Source organism: Rhincodon typus, chromosome 3 (assembly GCF_021869965.1).
Source record: "Rhincodon typus isolate 14 chromosome 3, sRhiTyp1.1, whole genome shotgun sequence".
NCBI lineage: Eukaryota > Metazoa > Chordata > Chondrichthyes > Orectolobiformes > Rhincodontidae > Rhincodon > Rhincodon typus.
In genome coordinates, this window is record NC_063334.1 from 74,708,449 (window position 1) to 74,734,456 (window position 26,008).

Sequence of the window (26,008 nt, forward strand, 5' to 3'; positions counted from 1 at the left end):
GGGGGGAGCACACGCGTGAGGGACGGGGGGGGCAAGAGAGAGAGAGATCGCACGGGTGAGGCGGGGGGGGGGGGGGTGGGGGTGGGGAAGAGAGACACAGAGACAGCGGAAGAATGGTGAATGGGGTGTCACGCAGGTCGCCTTCTTGAAGCTTGACACTGTCTATGCCAGAGTAATTTTAAGAGTGCATTCACCCATTCAAGAGTATTCCATCACACTCCTGACTTGTGCCCTGTAAATGGTGGACAGGCAATGGAGAGACACAAGATGAATTTATCTCCACAGAATTCGTAGCCTCTGACTTGCTGTTGTCACCACTGCATTTTTAATCATTGATCCAGTTCAGTCTCTGGTCAATGGTTAGTCCCAGGATGTGACACTAAATTATTCTAATAAACTAAATTACTACTAATAGAACATCAGGGGATGATTGTTCGATTTTCCCTTGTTTGATATGGTCATTACCCGACACCCGTGTGGCACGAATGCCTTGCATCACTTAGATATAAACTGGATGTTGACTTGGTCCTGTATATGAACACCGACTGCTTCAATATCGAAGAAATAACACACAGTGTTGATCATTGTGCAATCATCAACCATTTGATCCTTTCAATCGGTCATAGGGAACTCAAATCTCTTAAAATATTATTGGTCTTTGCTGGGATTATAACAGCATCTGCATCCACCATCAAGAACCATTCACAAGCAATGAACATGTAGGTAAGGGCAGAAAATTGACAGAGTAAGGAAGTTTGGAAATGGTTCTTACTTCAACAAATGTAAAATGTCCACCTTGTAATTCTTGGTTAATACTATTTTTGATAGTTACTTCACTGGTGCTGGATAAAAACCTCATCTGTTGAGCTGTGCATGAGGCCAGTACTTTTTGTTTCAGGTCTCAATGTCGATCAGAAGGCATCAGAATTGAGCATTTTACAAACATTGTAAGCACTGTTGTGTTTGGAGTTGAAATATATAAAGAAGACGCTGATTTGACACTTATTTATTCCCCCAAATGTTCACTGGAACAAAATGAACCATGGATTACTACCCACACTCTGTCACTGTTATATATCACTGGCCCAAAAGTTCGCTCTCTCAAATGTTCAAAAATTACACACATGGGCATAAGAGATTTCAAACTTACATTGTCTGTAAACTCTCTGCTGTTAAACTGTTCCATAAAATCTCATTGACTTGAAGGTTTTCCATGTCCTCCAGCAATAAGACATCAAACTCAATACTTGGCTCCTTAACTGGCTGTGACCTGCAGATAAAAAGCTATATACTCAAAATACCAGCATCTTCTCAGTTACACTTGGTAGTAACTTTATCAAACTCACACTTAAACATTAACTTGAATTTTGAATTAGGTTCTCCAAAACATTCAACCAAAAGATGTACTCTGAATAGTGAACAGAATTTACTACATACAACAAAAGCCAAGAACTCCAGAACCAGTTGACCATATGCAACAATGTTTTACAAAGTTCAGGGGAACTATTGGTCTATGCAAATTAGACACTGGGCGCCAGTGACCCTGAAACATTTATTAAGGTATGATTTTTGGTTTTGCATGGAAGTGTTTCGTTTTAGGAGAGAAGTTAGTTTTAAAAATTTGAGGTGGCGTTTTTAAACGGGAGTGGAACATTGAGGTTGGTAGAAATTACCAAGAAGATACGGCAAAATCATGTAAGAACAGAGATGGGTTAGTGTATTGTATGAACTGCCAGAGGAAGTAGTGGATGCAGGTACCGTTACACCGTTTAAAAGGCATTTTGATAAGTATTTAAGAATAGGAAAGGTTTGGAGGGATATGGGCCAAGCGCAGGCAGGTGAGACTAGTTTAGTTTGGGTACATGTCTGGCATGGACTGGTTGGAAGGGTCTGTTTCCATGCTGAATGACTCTATAACCCAAAACAAAACCAAAGCTCAAAACATATTTTTCCCCCACATATCAGACAAGTTTTATTCTATTCAAGTTAATGACTGTCCTAATGCATTATTCACTATTCAAACAAAAAGTGAAAATGTTCCAATTGTAGCGTAGATAACATGCAATCCTTTACCGTAAGATTAACAGCTTGTTTATGCCATTATTTACAGGTTTTACTGTGTACGTGTTGATTTCCAGATTTTCCAGAATAGTGATTACGACTCAAAAGTAATTGATTCGATGCAAAGCATCTTTTTTGGGCCGCGAAGGTACACTCGAATTGCTGTGTAAATAACTTGTGTTCTTATGTCCACCTTTAGTTTGCACGACAAAAGTATTTTACCTGTGATTTTCAATGAAGTGGTTGTACTCTGAGCTGGGGTTGATTTGCTCAATGGAATTGAGGACATCTTTGTGGATATTTATTATGTCTTCTGTCACAAGGCTGGTTATTTTTACATATTCTTCTAGAATTCCTTTTCTACAAAGGAAAGTGAAAATAAAAAAGTATGTCAAAATATTACAAGGAACATTATTGCCTACTCTTTCATTAAGGTTCAATTTTACCACTTCTGATTGCAAATATTGTTGGAAGAAAATTTAATGACCGCTTTGCTCATAGTGATCTTTGTCCATACCTTCATATTCCAAGGCCTAGTATCATATCATAAGATAGACAGACCTTTAGCTATTATCACTAAGACAGATAATCTGGTAATTTTTGTTTTATTTGTGAAACCTTTCCATATGCAACTAAGCAGCTATATTTGCAACAGTACAATGAGACATATCCTGGAACAACCAAGACCATGAAAAATGCTATATAAATGCATTGCGTTTTTTTCCACAGATGAAATTTGATAAAGCTTGTAATTTTCAACATTTTTCACGGAAGTTGAAATTGGCAATGTGGAAAATGAAATACAATCCAAATTCATTTACTTTTAAAGCTGCAGAAATTTCAAAGCTTTTGCAAAGACTTTTTTCAAAATCATTTCCAATAACTATGAAAAGTAATTTTCCCCAATGTAGGCTTATTAAACAAACATGCTGTTCTATGATATACTTCTCAGAACTCATTTTTCTTTTATGTTGTAACTCAAACTCAAGTTAAGCATTTTCTTGAACATAAAATTATGGTCAACGTTAGTATTGCAATCCAAATAAAACGTCATGTAAAAAATACACAATTTCTGAGAGTGGGCACCAAAATCTTGAGGAAAAATGCTTTTTAGTATGAATTTTTCTTTGTCCATAGAAAATATAGCTCCTTCTCAAAATAAACACAAAAGGTGTCTAATTCCAAAGGGAAAGTACACAAATTTTCACTAATGCATCTGTTAATCCAGCAGCGAAATATTGACTGCTGCAGATCCAAATGGAGGGCATAGGCATGTTGCCCCTACACAAGAGAAAATCAAGTATCACTAAAATGAAGAAAACCCTATTTAAGCAAACATGCACGCACAATATAACAAAGAATTTATAAATAAAGAACAATTTGAAATACTTACCCAAACATTTATATTAAATGAGGGAAATAAAAATATATTTCCCTATCATATCACAAACCTAATACATAATGCTTTTAAAATTTTCAACATTAACAGAAGGTGACGTGTTTAGAATTAATGAAAATCTCAAAGCAAAGGATGAAAAAGAATATTAAATACATGACATGGATATTTGTTTCTACAAATGTAAACACTACTTCAAAGATAGTCACATACAGAAGCCATACACAATGAACATTGTAAGTCAAGAAAAGGAAAGTAGGAAAAAGATGTCAATATTTGAAGCAATTCTTTGATGGGCTGGTCTAAGAATGAACCAGCTTTTAGCCAAGGATATTCCTCATGATGCAGGTGTATGTATTTTGGGTGATTCAACATCCATTTGTAAATTAGATTTGCTGTGCCACCTGTTGGCCATCAATGGTTTATGCTGAAATTTATTGTGGGTCTGACTACACAGGATTGGAAGCAATAACTGAACCAAGAGAAAACAAAGGAATAAGTTTCCTGGGCCGTTTTCAGGTTTGAGCTTACAATGTGCTAAGTCATGTTCACACCACATCTGTGCCAGGAAATGACATAAGAACGTAATAATTAGAACCTGGAATAAGCAATTCAGACCCTCAAGCAGGTTCTGCCATTTGATAAAATCATGGCTGATCTTATTGTCATGATTATTTTCCAATCCCTTACTTACTTGCACTTTGAATCTATTTGGTCAATCAAGAATCTATCCACTTTTGTCATTAAAATATTTAAAGACCCTGCCTCCGCCACTTGCAGTGGAAAAGAGTTTCAGAGACGCTCAACTGTCAGAGAAAAAAAATCTCATCTGCCTTAAATGGGAGACTCCATATTTTTAACTCATTCTAAATTCACCCACAATGAGAAACATTCTTTCTTTCATTACCTAGTTTGTCAAATATCCTCAGGGTCTTGCATATTTTAATCTTTTAAAACCCAGTAGTTACAATAATTTTGTTAAAATACCCCTATAATCACAGGAATCAGTCAAATGGAACATTTTTTGCTCTTCCTGCAGCACAATTAACTCCTTTATTAAATAAGAGAACAAGAAATGTTCAGAGTACTCCAGATGTTGTCTCAAAAATGCCCTGTCTATATATAGTAAAACATCCCAAATTTTATATTCAATTTTCCGTGCATTAAAATCAACATTCATTTGCCTTCGTAATCATTTGCTTCACCTAAATTTTGACCTTTTGTGATTCACAAACCATAATACCCAGATCCTTAAGTGCTGTAGCAGCGAGTTTTGTTATTTTTCTCCTTTTAAAAGTATACTCCTTTTTTGTTATTCTGGGTGTCTAAATAGGCAAGGTCACATTCCCATATTATATTCCAGCTGCTGAATATTTGTCCACTCACTTAAGATACAGTAATTTGCATACTCCTTTTGTCTTCTTCATAATGTACTCTCCAACCTGGCTTTGTGTCATCAGCAAATTTTGTTAACACACATTTGGTTTCTTTATCTAAATCACTGACATAGATTTTAAGTAGCTAAAGCAGCCACATTGAACCCTGTAGCACACAAGTTACAGCTTGTAATCCTTATACTATTTTTCCAAATAGTTCACCAATCATTCATGTTAATTATTTTATTCATTCAGGGGATGTAGACACCTCTGAATAGGCCAGTATTTATTGCACATTCCGAACTGCCAAGAGGGCAGTTTAGAGTCAACCACATTGCTGTGGATCTGGAGTCACATGTGGGCCAGACCAGATAAGGACAACAGTTTCCTTCCCTGAAGGACATTAGTGAACCAGATGGGTTTTTCTGGCAATCAGCAATGGTTTCATGGTCATCATTAGACTTTTAATTCCAGATTTCATTTTGTTGAATTCAAATTCCATCTGGGTCACCAAGATCATTTCTGGAGTCTCTGGATGACTAGACTGGCGATAATACCACGAGGCCACTACGTCCTCTTGATAACCCCCATCTGATTTTCTGTCATGACATCCGATGGGTCACCTTTTTGAATGCCTTCTTGAGATTCAAGTATATGACATCCGTAGGTTCCACTTTATTCACTTGGCCAGTTACTTCCTCAAAACACTCAATAAATTACATTTTCCCTATGGCAGATGTTAGACTAATCAGCTTGCAGTTTCCTGTTTCTGTTTTCCTCCTTTCTGGAATGGGGGTGAATGGCTCAAACTCCACCTCTAGGTAGCATAGAGGCTGTGCATGAATAGGATGTTGATGTCATTTAGAAGCAATGGAAATTTCCATAGTGACTGTGAATGTTTCAAAAGCTCCATCCAGGAGGTTCTGCAGAGTTAGGTAACTACTTTAAGTATTTAGTGAGGAGAAAAAGGAAGCACCAAAAAGGAAGAAAATAGATAGCACGAGCGTCACTGCTGCCTGTACCCCAACTGAATCAGCATGAGGAGCTGAAAGGAGGTGAAACAGAGTGCAAGCTGAGGCAACAGAATTATGATATTGGGAAGTACAAGTAGAGGCCAAAAAGTAATGCCATATTTGAAGAACATCTTCAGCCTTTGCTTCCCATTACACAACTGTTACAAGGAGACACAATGTTGAAACAACAAAAGATGCCAAAACGAAGCAGCCAAGAAAAAATATCAAAGAAAGATTGGGCAGTACGTTCAGGCACCAGTACGGATAACAGAGTATGGAATGTGGTAACACCAGCATCACATGTGCAAACACACCTTGAAGGCTATCATGGCTTAGCCCCATCTGTGCATACTCAGGGCGCCACAGACCATTTTAGCATTCAGAGTAATTACTCTGTTTTGAACTTACATTTGCTCATTTCCAAAATCTAGACAAATTTAGAAAATTAAAAATCAATTCAACTCCTGATGCACATGCCACTTTTAAGATCCTAGGATGAAGTCTATCAAGGACATGGGGACTTGTTTGCTCATTGTTCTAAAAATGTTCTCAACACCTTTTCCTTGTGATAATATTTGTTTTACATTGCTCCCTCCCTCTTGATTTAGCATTTGTTTTAGAATGCTATTTATATCTGCGGTTTTTGTTACTCTGCCCAATTTCTGACCTGTCAGTACTATTCAAAGAATTATATGCTTTGTATTCTAATTTGAAAATAACTTTAAATTCCTGAGGTATCCACAAATAATACATCCTTCTAAAATCTTACTTGCTTCCTGGAATTTACTTCTGCTAAGCATGATAAAATAGCCCCTGAAATGTCTGCCACAGTATGTCTACTTACTTATATCTCAAACTAATCTGCCAGTTCACTTTAGATAGTTATGACTTCATAGTCTTGACACTAACCACCTAAAATGTGACAGCATCTGATCTCTTAAGAGGCACCACCACCAAGTCTATCACTGTTTTTTTGTAAACTATTAATCACCACCAGTAATCACCAGTGTAGCCAAATATTTACAAGCAAAGTCCATTAAGGGCAAAAGTCTGTCACTGCTAACTAGAAATTTAAATAAATCAGCTGCATAAAAGATGGCAAAATAAATCAAAGGCTGAGTATTCTGCAGCAAGTAGCCCAACTTGGGCATCAACAACTCTGTTAAAAGGATACCTGCAAGTAATGAAGATGATGAATGTTGATATTCACAACCAGAATGCAGTTAATGATGATTATGGTCTTCTAAGGGCATGGATCAAAACAGCTTTCGAAAGGAAGAAGAGAAACAGCAACTCAACTGGCCAAAAGGCCCAGAAAAAAAAGGTGTTTAGCTAATTGCAAAAATGCAACAAAGAAATCCATGCCAGAATATGGCGATCCCCTGCATGTGGGTCATCTATAAGAAGTGGCCATCACAGCCAAACCATTGTCCGACATGATGAAAGGCTGTGTCTTGCAACCAAATGGCAAAATAATGATTGCAAGAATTTCTCACATCTGTAGAAGTTGTATTGAAATCAGTTGTACAGCATTTAGTGTTCATAAAAGGGTATGACAGCAATTTTGTAATTACACACGGGCAGCAAATACCGATTCCTAGCACTACATACATCAGATAATCATTGGCATCATGCCTGCTATTTCAATGACCACTGCAATGACAGCCAGCTGATTGCCAGCCTTCCACTATTCAGAATCCTGCAATACCATCTCCCAGGTAAACGAGCAAAGAGGCCAGATACCAATGAATTGCACTACAATAGTTTAGATTTTTTACAACTATTTAATTGCAAGTAAATCAACCTACAATATGTAAAATGTGAAGGAAAAAGAGTTCATATTATATTTGTATTTTCTATTTTTATTCCAAATTTCATTCAGTTTGCCTTCTACCATTCTGGAATTTAGAAAATAAATGTTTAAGAGACAATTTGATGTAGGTAGTTAAAATATTCAAGGAAATTGATGGCTCACGCAGCAATATATTTGCATTGATAAATGTAGCCAGGCACGGAGAAAACCCACATTCAAAGGTTTGGGCGGCAATTGAGTGCATCAAATGTTGAAATCGTTGGAATGCTCTGGGTGGCAAATAAGATGGAAAAAAATAAGGCATCAACACATCTGTCCTTAAAAATTACTCAATGGTTTTCAAGAAGCTATTCTGAAAATGGTTAGAATTATGCACGAGTTAACCCTGTCACTGTATCTTTGACCAACTTCACTGTTTACAGAAGCTTTCCAAAAAACTATGAAACAATGAGCTAAATATGAAAAAGACAAAGGTCAGTCAGAAAAAACTGAATACATGTCAAACAGCAAATTTACCACCTACAAGCTAAATGAACTCTTCTCGTGCAATAATTACTCTCAAGATTCTGATGCTATGGACAAATGTCAACACAAATACAAAAGAGAAACATCTACATAAGCTTTGAACATTCACTCCTCATACACAATTCACTACTCACAGACTATCATAACAGACCCGAGTTTCATTACCTCCCACACCCCCATTAATAGATCCTCATGGATCACGTGGCAGATAGGGGATTTACATTATAAGGGTATCTGCATCTTTTGTTATTTGCAGGAGATCCATGCTCCTACTCGTCCCCGTGTATAATGAGGATTTGGAGTATGACCTTTATTATACGCACAAACTGTCAATGTACTTTTATTGTGTGTCTTTGAGTTGTTCTTGTAAAGCAAGCAAACAGGAAAAAGGGAGGAGCAGAAAGCAATTTTATACTTCGTTAATTCTATATGCATATTCTCTGCTCAAGTCTCCAACAGGCCAGAGATCAAACATATGATTATTAATACTTAAGAAAATCACAGTATCTTCCATTTTTCACTGGAGATAGGCATTTATAAATTAAACTTACATATAGGTTTAAATAAAATCTTGCACCTTGCTGGACTTTTGACCCATGATGAAATGTTCTGGTGTTCATGACATGAAGCAGGAAGTACTTCCCGTATTCAGTAGGTTTCCATAACGCAATTGTATATTTTCCAATCATTCATGGGATGTGGACTTCATGGGCTCTGGGGTCAATGTTGAGCACTTTCAGGGCTCTGTCCCAAATGTATAATACTCTGTCAACATGTCCGCATGACATATCTATGGATGTTGTCTGGGATATTGTGCAAGGCATGACTGCATGAGTATAACTTTGTCAGGATGTTGCTTGACTGGTCCGTGAGACAGCTCTCCCAACTTTGGCAATAGCTCCCTGATTGGTGAAGACTTTGCAGGGAAGAGTTCACTGTTATTGTTTCTGATGATCCATCGGATTTCACTCCTTTTTGAGGCTTTTTAGCAGATAAGATTCAATTAGACAATACTCTGTTGTTCTGGAGTCACAGGGAGATCAGACAAGGTAAGGAATCAGTGAACAAGATGAATTTTACAATAAATCGTCAACCATTAAATCAGGAGACTTTCAATTCTGGATTTTGTTGAATTCAAATTGCACCATCTGTCATGATGGAAATTAAACCTGGGTCTCTGGATTACTAGTCCCCCAGTAATACCACTATGTCATTGCCTCCCTAGACGATGAGATTCTTCTTTAAATATAAAGATAGCACAATGTAACTATAGAAATAGCTCAAAAGTCATTATAGCTATAAGTCACATGATAAAAAGGAAAAAAGGAAGTTAATATCATGAATATAAATACACACGAATCCTCCAATATGCAAATATTGGGATAGGCTGAGAATATTTCATCAGCAATCAGAGAAAGGAACTCACAGCGGAATACTGAAACAGCAATTTATTCTGGATGAATATTATTTGAAAATATTTTTGTTATTATACTTAGAAGAAAATTTATGCTGATCAAACAACAGTCAATAAATTGATACAATGGTCAGAAATTCCCCACAAGAGCAATACAAGCAATAAGCAGCATAAAAGTTCAACCATTGAGCGTGGCAACCCTCTAGTATTTAACTTTTTGCATTAACTTAGTCAAAAATGGACCTAAAGATCAGCTCCCTACTCTGACAATATTTTACACACTGTTGTTTGTAGTGATAGTTGCATGTTTGTCTACCTGATAAATATAGCATAAGAACACCAAATAGTAAAATCTCTACCACTATTTCCTAAAGCAAGTTCAGTGTGAATCACCACAGCCCCAAAAACAAACTTCATTTGAACCAATTTCTGAAAGACTCCTGTGAATTTAGGCTGCCTAGCAAAAATGAACAAATTATTCCAAAAATTGCGTAGTCCAACCTAACTCTCACTCAATCATCACCACAAAGCCAGGGAGCAATCCTTGATTCAATGAGGCATAGTGGAAGTTTGTCAGGAGCAACACCAAGCCTTATTAAACATTAGATGCCAATGAAACAAACCTCTAACACTTAGTATGCTAAATAGCAGAGACAGCGCACTATAGTCAAGAGCGAAACCATTCCAAAACCAATGGATTAGATCAAAATTCTGCAGTCCTGTAACATCCAGTTATGAATGCTGTTGGACAATTAAACAAAACTCTAGACTTGACGGTCTATCGCAGTTCAAGAACAGGCCGATCACTGCCTTTACATGGAGGATTAGAGATTAGGCCTTGCCAGCACTATTCACAACCCACGCATTTTAAGAAAACATAACCGGACAAGGCTCCATAAAGATTCAGTCCTCAATGATAGCTAAATCCAGCACATCATTGTAGAAGACAATGTTGAGGCATTTGCAAATGTCATCAGTGTACTATCGCTGCATTACAGATATCAGTCTCAGGTTGATATCAAATGAATACTTAAATTAAGAAATGGCTAGACACACTACAAAGGAGTAAAGACTATGGGTCCTGACACACTGCTGGCTGCAGAAAGACGGCCTGTGATCCACAAATAGCCATTTCCAAACCTAGTAAAAGTCAACAATATGGAAAGTTGTTCAGGTATTTCCTGCCCATGAAATGCATGCCTCAATAACTACCGCCCAATGGTTCTGACCTCCACAATTATGAAGTGCTTCGAGAGGTTAGTCATGGCTCACTCCAAGTCAGCTCCAGCCTACCAAACTGCCTTGATCTTTTGCAATTCACCGACCAAGGCAATAGGTCCAAAGAAGATGCTATCTCCCTGGCCCTATACTCATCCCTGGAACATCTGGACAACAAGGATACCCACTTATTGACTACAGTTCTGTCTTCAACACAATTCCGAACAAACTCATGTCTAAACTACAAGACCAAGGTCTCGGCTCCCCGCTCTGTGACTGGATCCTCAACTTCCTGACCCATAGACCACAATTAGTAAGAATAGGCTCTGCAAGGTTGCGTACTCAGTCCCCTACTGTACTCTTTATACACTGATGACTGTGTGGCCAAATTCCACCCCAACTCCACGGATAAGTTTGCTGATGACACTATCGTTTTAGGTCGGATTGCAAATAAAAATGAAACACAATACAGGAAAAAGGTTGAGTGCTTAGTGGCATGCCCAGTTATAGGAAGGATATTATTAAGCTGGAGAGGGTTTACAAGAGACTTACCAGGATATTGCCGGTGAGGGAAGTTTTGATTTATAAATAAAGGCTGGATAGGCTGGGATGTTTTTCCACTGGAGAGTAGGAGGTTGAGATGCGACCTTATGGAAATTTATAAAAATTAAGGGGGATAGATAGAGTTGATGGTAGTTGTCTTTTCCCTAGGGTGGGGTATTTCAAGACTACAGGGCACATTTTTAAAGGTGAGAAGAGAGAGATTTAACAAAGACATGAGGGGAAAATTGCTGACACAGAGGGTGGTTCGTGTGTAAAATGAACTTCCAGAGAAAGTGGTGGATGTGGGTATAATTACAACATTTAAAAGACATTTGGATAAGTACATGAATAAGAAAAGCTTGGGGTGATATGGGCCAGGAGCAGGCAGGTGGGACTAGTTTATTTGGGATCACGGTCGGTACAGATTGGTTGGACGAAAGGTCTGTTTCTGTGCTGTGTGGCTCTGTGGTGTAAAGACAACAATCTCTCGATCAACATCAGCAAAACGAAGGAGCTGGTCATTGACTTCAGGAAGCAAAGTGGAGGGCATCAATGGTGCTGAGGTGGAGATGGTCGACAGTGTCAAGTTCCTGGGAGTATTGATTGTCAACAACCTACCCTGGTCCATCCACATTGACACAACAGTTAAGAAAGCACAATGTCTCTACTTCCTCAGAAGGACAAGGAAATTCAGCATGTCTGCAAGGACTCTTACCAATTTTTATAGATACACCATAGAAAGAATCCTATCTGGAAGCATCATGGTATGGCATGGCAACTGCTCTCCCCAAGACCAGAAGAAACTACAGACAGTTATGGATACAGCACAATTTATCACGCAAAACCAACCTTCCATCTATTGACTCCACTGCCTCGGGAAAGCAACCAACATTATCAAAGACCCCTTCCACCGGTTATACTCTCTTTCCACCGGGCAGAAGATTTAAAAGTTTGAATACACATACAAAAAAGATTCAAGAACAGTTTCTTCCATGCTGTTATCTCACTTTTGAACAGATCTCTCAAATGTTAATTCTGATCTCTCTCTTTCTTACTCTCTCTGCACATTGTGTGGCTGTAACACTGTATTCTGCACTGTTCTGCTACCCTGATGCACTTTGTATGGTATGATCTGCCTGTACAGCACGCAAAACAACACTTTTCACTGCATCTTGGTACATGTGACAACAATAAAATCAATTAATCAATGCTGACCAACTGCAATGTGGATAAGTGCCGACTCTATAGACTTTCAATCACCTGCAAAGTGTCAAAGAGATCTCTGACAACACTATACAACATCACTTACTCACCAAAAATCTGCACATCAATGTTCAGTTGAGGTTTAACCATGACAACTCATTTCCTGATCTCATTACAGCCAGGTCCAAACATGATCAGAAGAGCTGGATTCTTGAGTTGAAGCAGACTGTCTGCCCTTGACATCAAGATAGCATTGTATTTACAGCGAACAGTGCCAGCAAAATTGATATCAATGGGAATCAAGGGAAAACATTCTGCTAATTGGACTCAGACTTTCCACAAAGGAAGATGGTTATGGTTGTTAAACAGCAATCATAATAGGCCCAGGATGTCACTGCCAGGGTTCGTCAGAGTTGTCTCCAAGGTCAAATCATATTTAGTTGCTTCAATGATATTCCTTTCGATAGAAGCCTGAAGAGCAGATATTCACTGATGATGGCAGCATCACGTACAACCCCTCTGATGCTGAGGAAGTCTGTGACATGCCAAAAAAAAAACCTGAACAGCAGTCAGGCATGGGTTGGCACAGGGCAAGTAACAGTCAAGCCACCCAAGTAGCAGGTAGTGAGCATCTTCATACGGTGCCTAACCGGTTCCCTTTGAAATTCAACTCCATTACAATCAACATATCTGCCATACTCAACATGTTGGAAAGGGTTTACCACTGACCAGAAACTGAACTAGACCAACCATACAAATAATCTGGCGACAAAAGTCGGACAACCCACTTCCTACAGACAAAGGGGATGGCCATGGGTACCCACATGGGCCCAAGCTATGCCTGCCTGCAGGTAGGGGGATCCTGAGTTCAGGAGTGGAGGAGCCTCAGCTTTTGACCTTATCCAACAGGTACAAGATACTTGCTCCCTGTGTGGATGAGGAAAAGGGCTGCGGGGAGGATGAGCCAGCTTACCGCGGCACCATGGTGCAGAAGGCCTTTCAAGAGGGGGGAGCAAAAAGACAAGTGGTAGTTATAGGGGATTCTATAGTTAGCGGGATAGATAGTATCCTTTGCAAGCCGGATTGGGAGTCCCGCATGGTGTGTTGCCTGCCTGGTGCCAGGGTGCAGGACATCTCTGACTGGCTTGAAAGGATATTGGAGCGGGAGGGGGAGGATCTAGTTGTTGTGGTCCACGTTGGGACTAACAACATAGGCAAGGCTAGGATGGAGGACCTGTTTGGGGATTATCAAGCACTAGGAACAAAATTAAGGAACAGATCCTTGAGGGTCATAATCTCCGGATTACTGCCCGAGCCACGTGCAAATTGGCTTAGGGATAAGAAAATTAGGGGAGTAAACACTTGGCTAAGGGAGTGGTGTGGGAAAGAGGGGTTCCATTTCATGGGGCATTGGCATCAGTTTTGGAACTGGAGGGATCTGTACCGATGGGACGGTCTCCACCTGAACCGATCTGGAACCAGTGTTCTTGCGAAAAGGATAAATAGGGTGGTCACTGGGACTTTAAACTAGTGAGTTGGGGGGGAAGGGAAAGGGAAAGCGACAGGGAGTATGATGGTAAATAAAAAGGTAAGCAGCAGGTTAGCATGTGTGCAGGAGGGTTTAAGTTCAAGGCAGACTATGAAAGAAGCAAAAAGGAAGGATAACTCAGGAGATATTATTAGAGATGTTGGAAATCATGAGGGTAAGAAAGCTAGCATAAAGGCACTTTACCTGAATGCTCGTAGCATTCGTTACAAGGTTGATGAGTTAACGGCACAAATCATCGCGAATGAATATGATTTGGTAGCCATTACGGAGACATGGTTACAGGATGGTCACGACTGGGAGTTAAATATCCAAGGGTACCAGACTATTCGGAAGGACAGACAGGAAGGTAAGGGAGGTGGTGTAGCTCTGATATTCAAGGACGCCATCAGGGCGGTGCTGAGAGATGATACAGGTTCTATGGAGAATGAGGTTGAATCCATTTGGGTGGAAATTAGAAATTCTAAGAGGAAAAAGTCACTGATAGGTGTAGTCTATAGGCCACCAAATAATAACATCACATTGGGGCGGGCAATAAACAAAGAAATAACTAATGCCTGTAAAAATGGTACGGCAATTATCATGGGGGATTTTAACCTACATGTAGATTGGTCGAACCAGCTCGGTCAGGGCAGCCTTGAGGAGGTGTTCGTTGAGTGTATCCGTGATAGTTTTCTTGAACAGTATGTAATGGAACCAACGCGGGAGCAAGCTATCCTAGATCTGGTCCTGTGTAATGAGACAGGAATAATTAATGACCTCATAGTTAGGGATCCTCTTGGAAGGAGTGATCACAGTATGGTTGAATTTAGAATACAGATGGACAGTGTGAAGATAAAATCCAATACCAGGGTCCTGTGCTTGAACAAGGGGAACTACAATAGAATGAGGGAGGACTTGGCTAAAGTAAACTGGAAACAAAGATTTTATGGTGGGACAGTTGACGAGCAGTGGAGGACTTTCAAAGCAATTTTTCAAAGTGCTCAGCAAAAGTATGTTCCAATGAAAAGGAAGGACCGTAAGAAAGGGGGTAATCTGCCATGGGGGTCTAAAGAAATAAGGGAGGCTATCAAATTGAAAGAGAAGGCATACAAAGTGGCCAAAAACAGCATGAAACTAGAAGATTGGGAAAACTTTAAAGGTCAACAGAAAGCCACAAAAAGAGCTATAAAGAAAAGTAAGATAGAACATGAGAAAAAACTAGCACAAAATATAAAGACAGATAGGAAAAGTTTCTATAAATATATAAAACGAAAAAGAGTGGCTAAAGTAAACGTTGGCCCTTTAGAGCATGAGAAGGGAAATTTAGTTATGGGATATGATGAAATGGCCGAGGCATTGAACAGGTATTTTGTATCGGTCTTCACAGTGGAGGACACTAATAACATGCCAGTAATTGACAAAGAGATGAAGGTAGGGAGGACCTGGAAACAATCATAATTACGGAAGAGGTAGTGTTGGGCAAGCTAATGGAGCTAAGGATTGATAAGTCTCCTGGCCCTGATGGAATGCATCCCAGGGATCTAAAAGAGATGGCGGGAGAAATAGCAGGTGCACTGGTGGTAATTTTCCAAAATTCACTGGACTCTGGGGCAGTCCCAGCAGATTGGAAAACAGCAAATGTGACGCCACTGTTTAAAAAGGGAAGTACACAAAAGATGGGAAATTATAGACTGGTTAGCTTAAGCATCTTCCCCACTACAGAGGTTGAGTCTATTATCAAGGAAGAAATAGCAAGGCATCTTGATAGAAATTGTCCCGCTGGGCAGATGCAGCATGAGTTCATGAAGGGCAGGTCATGCTTGACAAATCTTTTGGAATTCTATGAAGACATTACGAGCAAGGTGGACAATGGGGACCCAGTGGATGTGGTGTACCTAGATTTCCAAAAGGCCTTCGACAAGGTGCCGCACAAGAGGCGACTGCATAAGATAAGGATGTATGGCATCAAGGGTAAAGTATTAGCATGGATAGAGGATTGGTTGACTAACAGCAAGCAAAGAGTGGGGATAAACAAGTGCTATTCTAGCTGGCAGTCAGTGACTAGTGGTGTGCCTCAGGGATCGGTGTTGGGACCGCAATTATTTACAATTTATATAGATGATTTGGAGTTGGGGACCACATGTAGGGTGTCAAAGTTTGCAGATGACACTAAAATGAGTGGCAAAGCAAAGTGTGCAGAGGACTGTGAAACTTTACAGAGGAACATAGATACATTGAGTGAGTGGGCAAAGGTCTGGCAGATGGAATACAATGTAAATAAATGTGAAGTCATACATTTTGGTAGGAGTAATAGTAAAAAGGATTATTACTTGAATGGTAAAAAGTTGCAGCATGCTGCTATGCAGAGGGACCTGGGTGTCCTTGTGCACGAATCACAGAAGGTAGGTCTGCAGGTACAACAAGTAATTAGGAAGGCAAATGGAATTTTGTCCTTCATTGCTAAAGGGATTGAAATAAAAAGCAGAGAGGTTATGTTGCAGCTGTACAAGGTGCTGGTGAGGCCACACCTGGAGTACCGTGTGCAGTTTTGGTCTCCTTACTTGAGAAAGGATGTATTGGCACTGGAGGGAGTGCAAAGGAGGTTCACTAGGTTGATTCCGGAGTTGAGGGGGTTGGTTTACGAGGAGAGACTGAGTAGATTGGGATTATATTCATTGGAATTCAGAAGATTGAGGGGGGATCTTATAGAAACATATAAAATTATGAAGGGAATAGATAAGATAGAAGTGGAGAGGATGTTTCCACTGGCAGGTGAAGTTAGGACAAGAGGGCATAGCCTCAAGATTAGAGGGAGCAGATTTAGGACTGAACTGAGAAGGAATTTCTTCACCCAGAGGGTTGTTAATCTATGGAATTCCTTGCCCAGTGGAGTAGTCGGTGCTTCTTCAGTAAATGTTTTTAAAGAAAAGGTAGATTTTTTTTGAACAATAAAGGAATTAAGGGATACGGTGAGAACGCGGGTAAGTGGATCTGAGTCCACGAAAGGATCAGCCATGATCTTATTGAATGGCGGAGCAGGCTCGAAGGGCCAGACGGCCTACTCCTGCTCCTCGTTCTTATGTTCTTATGTTATGTTTAAGCATAGATCTTTGGTTGGCAGAACAGGTTAGTCATGTAGTTAAGGCAGTATATGGGAGGTTTGCCTTTTTCAAATCAAGGTATAACAGCAAGGCTGTCATGTTGCAGCTGTACAAAAAAAAAAAAAAAAACTTTGGTTAGGCCACAGTTGGAGTAGTCTGTGCAGTTCTCGTCATCATATTGTAAAAAAGATATGATTGCACTGGAGGGAGAGCAGAAGTGATTCACCAAGATGTTGCTTGGGATGAAACAATTTAGCTAAGAAAGGAGGCTGGATAAGCTCTGGTTGTTTTCTTTGGAGCAGAGAAGGCCAAGAGAGACCTGACAGAGGTGTCTAAGATTAATAGGGGCAATGAAAAAAAATGGATAGGAAGCAGATGCTCCACTTAGTCGAAGGGCCAAGAACAAGGAGGCATAATTTTAAGGTGAAAGGCAGGAGGTTCACAGAGAATTTGAGGTATTTTTCCCCCCTTCAGCCAGAGGGTGGTGGGAAGCATGGAATGCACTAGCTTGGAAGGATAGTAGAGGGGGGTAACCTCATAAGCTTTAAAGAGGACTTATGAGCATTTGAAGGATTATAACATCCAAGGTGCCCATGGGTCTACTGCAGGAAAGTAGGGCTAGTGTAGGTGGTGGTGTTTTTGGCAGTGTAGTCCCAATGGGCCGAATGGGCTTTTCCGTACTGATTCTATGGTCTGATTCAGGGGAGGTGATCGCTTAGTGGTATCATCGCTCGTCTGTTAATCCAGAGACCCAGATAATGTTCTGGAGACCTGGGTTCGAATCCCGCCACGGCAGATGGTAGAATTTGCATTCAATAAATATCTGGAATTAACAATCTAACGATGACCGTGAATCCATTGTCAGTTGTCAGAAAAACCCATCTGGTTCACTAATGTCCTTTAGGGAAGGAAACTGCCATCCTTACCTGGTCTGGCCTACATGTGACTCCAGACCCACAGCAATGTGGTTGACTCTGAACTGCCCTCTGGGCAATTAGGGATGGGCAATAAATGCTGCCTAGCCAGCGACGCCCTCATCCCGTGAATGAATAAAGAAAAAAAAAAATTAAAGATAATTAAATTCAGAAAGACAAACATAAGAAGGATTGATTACACAGGCAAGTGATTGATTATTAGGACAACAATCCAGTCTGTGTCCAAATGCAGTCATGACAATATAAAAATGTTGCATGCTCACCTTTCTTTCTTCTTGGTCCTATATTCCAGTATTTCCCTTTACACAAAAAAAGTTTCCAGATTGATACAATCATCTTTTGCATGAGCTTCAAGCAAAACAAACTCCAAAACCAAGAACCAAATATACTATTCATCTCCATTTTAATTGGTTCACATCATGACAGGATAGACCAGCTATACCACTCTTTCATCTTTTTCACACTCGTGCATCTTTCCAAGTTTTCAACCAACTAGCTTCATGACTTCTGTGATGAGTCGGCAGCACTAACACAAATCAAATAGAGAGAATTCCATTTCCAATCATATTGGAAGTTCCAGACTGGTCAACTTCACTGCCAAATACTGAGTTGCATGCAAACTTCATCAGCATTACACAACTTGAGACACTGAGCGGACTAACATGAATTCAGGAAATTTGCTATCAAATCTTCTCCAAAGAGGGCGGGAACCACAATACTTCAGTGCATTCATTCTGGCAAGGTTCTCTGTTGAGAGTCACAACTGATTAAATTAATATTGATGAAATTTTCCAAACCAAACACTAATGACCAGAGTCTTAATTTGTTAGAACTAATGCTAGAATAATTGCGCACATCATTAGTGCACCGTTGCTATAGTGCAACTTTTCAACATTTACAGCTGTGACTTGATTCACCTATATTTCCAAACATCTTAAAAATAAACAACAATAGAATTCTCCACATTTACATGCCTTAATACCAAAGGAATGAAGGGTAGTCAGCAAGCTTCCTTCTCACTGTTTCAAATTCCTGCCTAATATATTCTGCTGCGTAAATGTAAATCAAATCAACTGTAAAATAACTTAATGCCTTCATGCAATCTCAGATCGATCAATCAATCCCAACAGTCGATTCAAAGTGACAACTTTTCTGTGGGGAGGCTGAACATATTTCTGCCATTTACAAAAGTGTGCACACAATTCTTAACAAGGGCCAATGTCTCACAAGAACGCAAACAATTCTTAATGACAAAAATCAAGTCTTACATTCAAACATGTACAGTATCTGGCCATTTAGAGGAGCAAAGCAGTATATCATTAAACAAACACAGAATGGCTTTAAAACAAAGTGTCAGATGAATTATCTAGAATATTTCTTACAATGCAAGAATCATTTCCTCCTGCATCTTCTGCAGAGAATCTAGCAGTAAAGGAAGAGCTTTATCATAATACTGTTCCTGGTGTAGTTGGGCTCCCTTGACTGCCAACACATACTGGTTATGCAAATTATGAAGTTTCATGGTGGCCTTGTCAAATCTGTCTTTGGCTTTTTCTGTCTCTTTGCCTGTAAGAAGAAAGAAAATGGAAACTTCAGAAATTCAACCTTTGTTACAAAGGAAATAAGCCTGCCATTTGCTGAAACATTCATTTGCGATTACTCAGTCTAAACCAATTCTTTGATGACAATTTTAAGTGAAACAACTCTCAACCTTAAATGTTACTAGTTTAATTTGTGGTTTTCAAAAGGAGACAGATTTTTGTTGGCTAAAAGATATCCTGACAAAGGTGGTATATGAAGTGTGGTGAATGATCAGCCATGGCCTCAATGAATAGCAGAACAGGCTCATGGATCCAGATGGCTTGCTCTGTTGCTGCACTCCAAAGTCTTCCCAGATTCCAAGTAATCGATTGGATAATATGCATTTACTCCTTTGGTGATCTTCTCAAAAGAATTCTAGATTTAAGGTGGATGGTTATTTGCTTTCAAAGCCATGTCATCTACTTTCTCTGATCTGTTCCATTCAAATAAAGGACAATCATGTTGAAATGATTGTCAGTTTCTGCTGCAAAAGTGCCCCAAGAAGACACAGAATGATCCAAAAAATAATAATATCCTGTGACAATTTTATATTTCAACTTGCCTTTTGAAAGAGCTTCTTTATATTTTTCCTTGGCGGTGGAGGCTTCTTTAGCTAGTTGTCTGTAGGCAGACTTCAGCTTTTCAAGTTCAGTCTTTGTTACCTGAATAGAAGTATTGAAAGGTTTTTATGAAAGTGGTGCTGTAAAGAGTGTTCATTTCTAAAAGGAAGCTGGGATCAAGGATAACAAATAGCATTTCTATTTAGGCACAAGTATAATGTGGTGAACATAGCCAGAGTGAAGAGGACTTTTGAAATCAGGTTACAAATTTCGCTGTAAGTATCATTGACACTGGAGGTTCTGTGTGGTCAGCAGAGAGAAACGATTGCTTAGGTTTGCAGCTACCACAGCTGGATGGGAGACAATTACGACCTCTAGTCAGAGTCACATTGCAGCCATCTAAAGATTCCAGGTTATTTGTTCTAACATGATCAGGGGAGAGAGTTGCACACTTTTTAAAAAACAGAAAATAGTGCATGAAGACAGTAACTTCAAGTTACATGTCCGTGAAAAGGGCATACAAAGCCCGCTGGAAGCTAGGAGCAACTATAGACTGCTTGCTGACTGTAAGCCCATGGTGAGAGTAATAAAATAAAAATGTTCAGTCAATAGTGCTTTCAGTCATTTGCTTCATTAAAAGCCTTAGATTTAGTGGGAGAATAGTTAGTGACAGAGTCCAAAATACAGAGAGAGAGTGAGCAAAATCACCCCTGATAGCTCAAAAAACCCATGAAAAATCAAGGACAGATACAACAAATAAGAAAAAAGGTCACCCCATAGGTGCAAGTGACAAAAGATGGTGCATTACTCCACCAATCACGAGCTGTTTATCTCTCTTAATTGCTGAGAGGCTCACTAGTGAGTCGAGGGAAGAGATTTCTGCGCCTTTGGCAATGATCTTTGCGTCCTCACTGTCCACCGTAGTAGTACCAGATGATTAGAGGGTGGCAAAAGTTATTGTCTTGTTCAAGAAAGGGAATAGGGATAATCCTGGGAACTACAGACCAGACAGTCTTACTTCTGTGGTGGATAAATTATTGGAGTGGATTCTGAATGATAGCGTTTTTGATTATTTGGAAAAGCACGGTTTAATTAGAAATAGTCAGCATGGCTTTGTGAGGGGCAGGTCATGCCTTACAAGCCTTATTGAATTCTTTGAGGATGTGACAAAACACATTGATGAAGGTCAAGCAGTGGATGCAGTGTATATGGGTTTTAGCAAGGCGTTTGATAAGGTTCCCCATGGTAGGCTCATTCAGAAAGTAAGGAGGCATGGGATTCAGGGAAATTTGGCTGTCTGGATACAGAATTGTCTGTCCAATAGAAGACAGAGGGTGGTAGTACATGGAAAGTATTCAGCCTGGAGTTCAGTGACCAGTGGTGTTCCGCAGGGATCGGTTCTAGGATCCCTGCTCTTTGTGATCTTTATAAATGACTTGGATGAGGAAGTGCAAGGGTGGATTAGTAAGTTTGCCGATGACACCAAGGTTGGAGGAGTGGTGGATAGCGTGGTGGGCTGTTGTAAGTTGCAGTGGGACATTGATAGGATGCAGAGCTGGGCAAAGAAGTGGCAGATGGAATTCAACCGGAAAAGTATGAAGTGATTCAGTGTAAAAGGTCGAATTGGAATGCTGAATACAGGGTAAATGGAGGATTCTTGGCAGTGTGGAGGAACAGAGAGATCTTGGGGTCCATGTCCATAGATCCCCCAAAGTTGCTACCCAAGTTGATAGGCTTGTTAAGGCGGCGTATGGTGTGTTGGCTTTCATTGGCAGGGGAATTGAGTTTAAGAGCTGCGAGGTTATGCTGCAGCTCTATAAAACCCTGGTTAGGCCACACTTGGAATAGTGTGTTCAGTTCTGGTCGCCTCATTATAGGAAGTATGTGGAAGCTTTAGAGAGGGCGCAGAGGAGATTTACCAGGATGCTGCCTGGAGTGGAGGGCAGGTTTTATGAAGAAAGGTTGAGGGAGCTAGGGCTTTTCTCTTTGGGGCAAAGAAGGATGAGAGGTGACTTGATAGAGGTGTACAAGATGATGAGAGGTACAAACAGAGTGGATATCCAGAGACTTATTCCCAGGGCAGAAATGACTATTACGAGAGGGCATAATTTTAAGGTTATTGGAGGAAGGTATAGGGGAGATGTCAGAGGTAGGTTCTTTACACAGAAAGTGGTGGGTGCGTGGAATGTGCTGCCGGTAGTGCAGGGGAGTCAGATACATTACGGATATTTAAGCGACTCTTGGATAGGCACATGGACGATAGCATAATGTAGGGTATGCAGGGTAGTTTGATCTTAGAGTAGGATAATAGGTCGGCACCACATTGTGGGCAGAAGGGCCTGTACTGTGCTGTTCCATGTTCAATGTTTTATGTTCTAAAAGAAGAGCAGACATTTCTGGAGAAACTCAGCCAGTCTAGCAGCATCTGTGGCAAGAAAGACCAAGTCAACGTTTTGAGTCTAGCAACCCTTTGTCAGAACTAATAACATGGTGGTAATTATGCCGATGACAAGGTGTGGAGAACCGGGAGCACAAGGAAGAGGGGGTTAAAAGGATCCAGGGGTGGCAAGAGAGAAAGAGAAAAGTGGGAAACAGTCAAAGGGATTACCGATAGCAAATCTAGGAGTAAATAAACGCTGCGTAGTTGGTAACAGGTACTGTGATGAGTTGAAAATGAGTTAACTGTGCTGGAAGCAAACTAAATCCTTGTCTTGTGGTCTCAACTTGATTAAGAAAAGTTTAATGTAGAGATTCTTGTACAGTTGACTTTTGGAAGTCAACATTCTAACAGGTTTGCCAGCATGCACTTTAAACAAAAGTATCAAAGGGGAAAGAAATTTGAAATTGCCAGAAGAAAACTAAAGAATGCTGGGGATTGCTAATTGCTTGCAATTAATTTTTGCAAGTATTGCAGCTGGGAGGAATTAGACCCTGTGTACAAACCACTGAGAAACAGAACCGGAAGTAATACCAACCACCTCAGCAAACCAAGGCATATAAGTAACAAGCGGGACAAAACATCAATGCTTCATCAGAGCCACACTGATGGTGTTACCTAGCAGGGTGACGAAATGTTTGCAACTAAACCCACTGGCTTGGCGAGCATTTCCACAACCCGAGCTACAAATCTTCTCAAATACTTTAAACATTTGCTGGCACAACACCCTCAAAATGGTCCACAGATGGGAAACAAATGCCATCCAGGTGAGCATGACCCACACACAACTGTACTTCCTGCACGAATGCCTCAGAAAGCAGGGACTACCACAAAGCTTAAAGCATAAACCACCTGTCAACAATCCACAGCACAGCTGAACAGAATGATAAGGGCTATGATCAACAATGCCCACAACTGCCTCCACAATTATGAATGGGAAATTGTGCACCAAAAAAACTCTGTACCCAAACGCAACCGACCAGGAACAGACAGCCACACTAGAACAAGCCACCAGCATACAAAAACAAAAGACCAGAACAAAGAAAAGAATAGCCCTTCCAGAAAAACTGTTCAAAAATCACCCACACCAATGACACAGACAACACAGATTCATAGATTAAAAACATCTCAGACCAAACACTTACAGACATGGAGAAAACTGTCCTGGTATGCAGACTGAATTGTAACTACAGAGAAGCTAAAAAGACCAAATTCCTGGCTGCGCTGGAATTGACACCAAAGAACAGCAGACTCATGGAAGAAGTACAACAGACCAATCAACAGATGATGATCCCAACAATGAGCAAAAAAAAAGGAAAGTGGAGCACATTCAACAAAAAAAAAAGAGAAAAGCCCTGGAAAGACTCAAGAAAGACAGGAACATTGTAATCTTACCAGCGGACGCATGACAGTAATCCTCAATACAGGCCAATACATCGAGAAAGCTAATGTCACTACTAGCAGATACCGACACCGATGGACCCGACACCACAGTTAGGGAACTGGATTACAACGACCCTTAAGAAATTACACAACTCAGGAGACATCAGTAAGACAGACTACCAAAAAATGAAGCCAGAGGAATCCAACACACCCTGATTCTACAGGTTCCCCAAGGTACACAAACCGGGGATCCCCCTCAGACCCACTGTCTCACCACCAGGCACACCAACATATATAGACTGGCCAAAAAACTACAACAGGAACTGAAATATTTAGTGGACAACACTACCCACGCCATCCACTCATTACCAAGGATACCAGGATAGAAGAGGACAAGATGATGCTATCCTTTGACATAACAGCACTACTTACATCCATAAACATCGACCTAGCCAAAGAAACAATTGCCACACTGTTGGACAAATCAAGTAGGCAGGCAACCCAGGACACCAACATCAATAAGGACACTTCCATGAAACTCCTAGGTCACAACTCCACCTCACAACCCACTTCACCTTCAACGACAGCATCTACAAACAAATCAACGGGACATCAATGGGATCCCCAATATCAGGGTTGGTTGCAGAAGCAGTAATGCAAAGGTTAGAATGGACAGTGCTCCCCACTACATAACCCAAACTTTGGGTCCGATATGTAGAAGACACCTTTGTGATTATTAAAATGTGCAAAACTAGAAATCCACCGACACAAACAACACCCTTACTGGGATAAAATTCACAGAAGTAGTAGTGAACAACAACCGACTACCCTTCCTGGGCACAATGGTAGAACGCAAAAACAACAGGGAACTCCAGACTAGTGTAGATAGAAAGACCACATACATGGACGAGATACTCAATTAAACTAGCAACCAGCCCAACGCCCACAAATGGAACTGCATCAGGACACTAGAACAGGACCACCTCTACGGAGTCTTCAAAAGGAATGGATAGCTGAAAAGCACAATCTACCGTTACCTCCAAGACGGGCCTCAACAGGAAGACACAACACGACCAGACTTGCTAATCACCCAAGTATACATCAAGGACATTTCAGAGATGACCACAAAGCTGCTCAGACCCCTAGGTATCAAAGTAGCCCACAAACCAACAAACACCTTATGACAGCTACTGATGAATGTAAAGGATCCCGTACAAAACCAGCAAAGCCAGTGTAATATACAAAATACCCTGCAAGCACCATGAGAAACACTGCAGAGGCCAAACCAGAAGAAGAAAACTGACAATACAGATACACGAACACCAACTAACCACCAAGAGACACGACCAATTCTCACTTGTCTCACTACACATGGACAACGAGGGACACAAATTCGACACATCCATAATCGCATAAGCCAAACAGAGATATACCAGGGAATTCCTGGAGGCCTGGTATTCCAAACGGAACTTTGTCAACAAATACATTGAATTAGCCCCTGTGTACAAACCACTGAGAAACAGAACCGGAAGTATTACCAATCACCATGGCAAACCAAGGCATATAAATAACAAGCAGGACAGAACGCCAACGCTTCATCAGAGGCGCACTGATGATGTTACCTAGCAGGGTGATGCAACGTTTGCAACCAAACTCACCAGCTCAGCGAGCATGTCTACAATCTCATCCACAACTTGAGCTACAAATCTTCTCAAAAACTTTAGGCTTCTTCTCACTAAGTTACCTTGGGCAAAGTGATGAGAAATTTCCTTTAGGTAAGAAGTATCACTTATTACCAACTGATTAATAAAACATCTTATTTAAATGTCAAACTAAAAGGTTTATGAAAAAAAAACGGCCTAACTATCTCCAACTGCTTCAATGACCTTTCCTCTGTCATGAGTTCCCAGGTGGGGGATGT

The 26,008-nt window shown here is 40.4% G+C and overlaps 1 protein-coding gene across 5 annotated transcripts in view; it reads right to left on the reverse strand.

Annotated features, from left to right (window-relative positions):
• fer (fer (fps/fes related) tyrosine kinase) overlaps nucleotides 1-26,008 on the reverse strand; it is a 202,491-nt gene that overhangs the window by 128,946 nt on the left and 47,537 nt on the right. For 3 of the 5 annotated variants that reach the window (XM_048594686.1, XM_048594681.1, XM_048594698.1), the window contains exons 4-7: nucleotides 20,270-20,369; nucleotides 19,509-19,692; nucleotides 2,284-2,421; nucleotides 1,151-1,270 (exon numbers count right to left, since the gene is read on the reverse strand). In XM_048594686.1, the coding sequence (XP_048450643.1) occupies nucleotides 1,151-1,270; nucleotides 2,284-2,421; nucleotides 19,509-19,692; nucleotides 20,270-20,369 (542 nt within the window). Of the gene's footprint in view, nucleotides 1-1,150; nucleotides 1,271-2,283; nucleotides 2,422-18,766; nucleotides 18,874-19,508; nucleotides 19,693-20,269; nucleotides 20,370-26,008 lie in introns of those variants that run through there. The other 2 variants (XM_048594692.1, XM_020521066.2) reach the window with 2 other exon arrangements.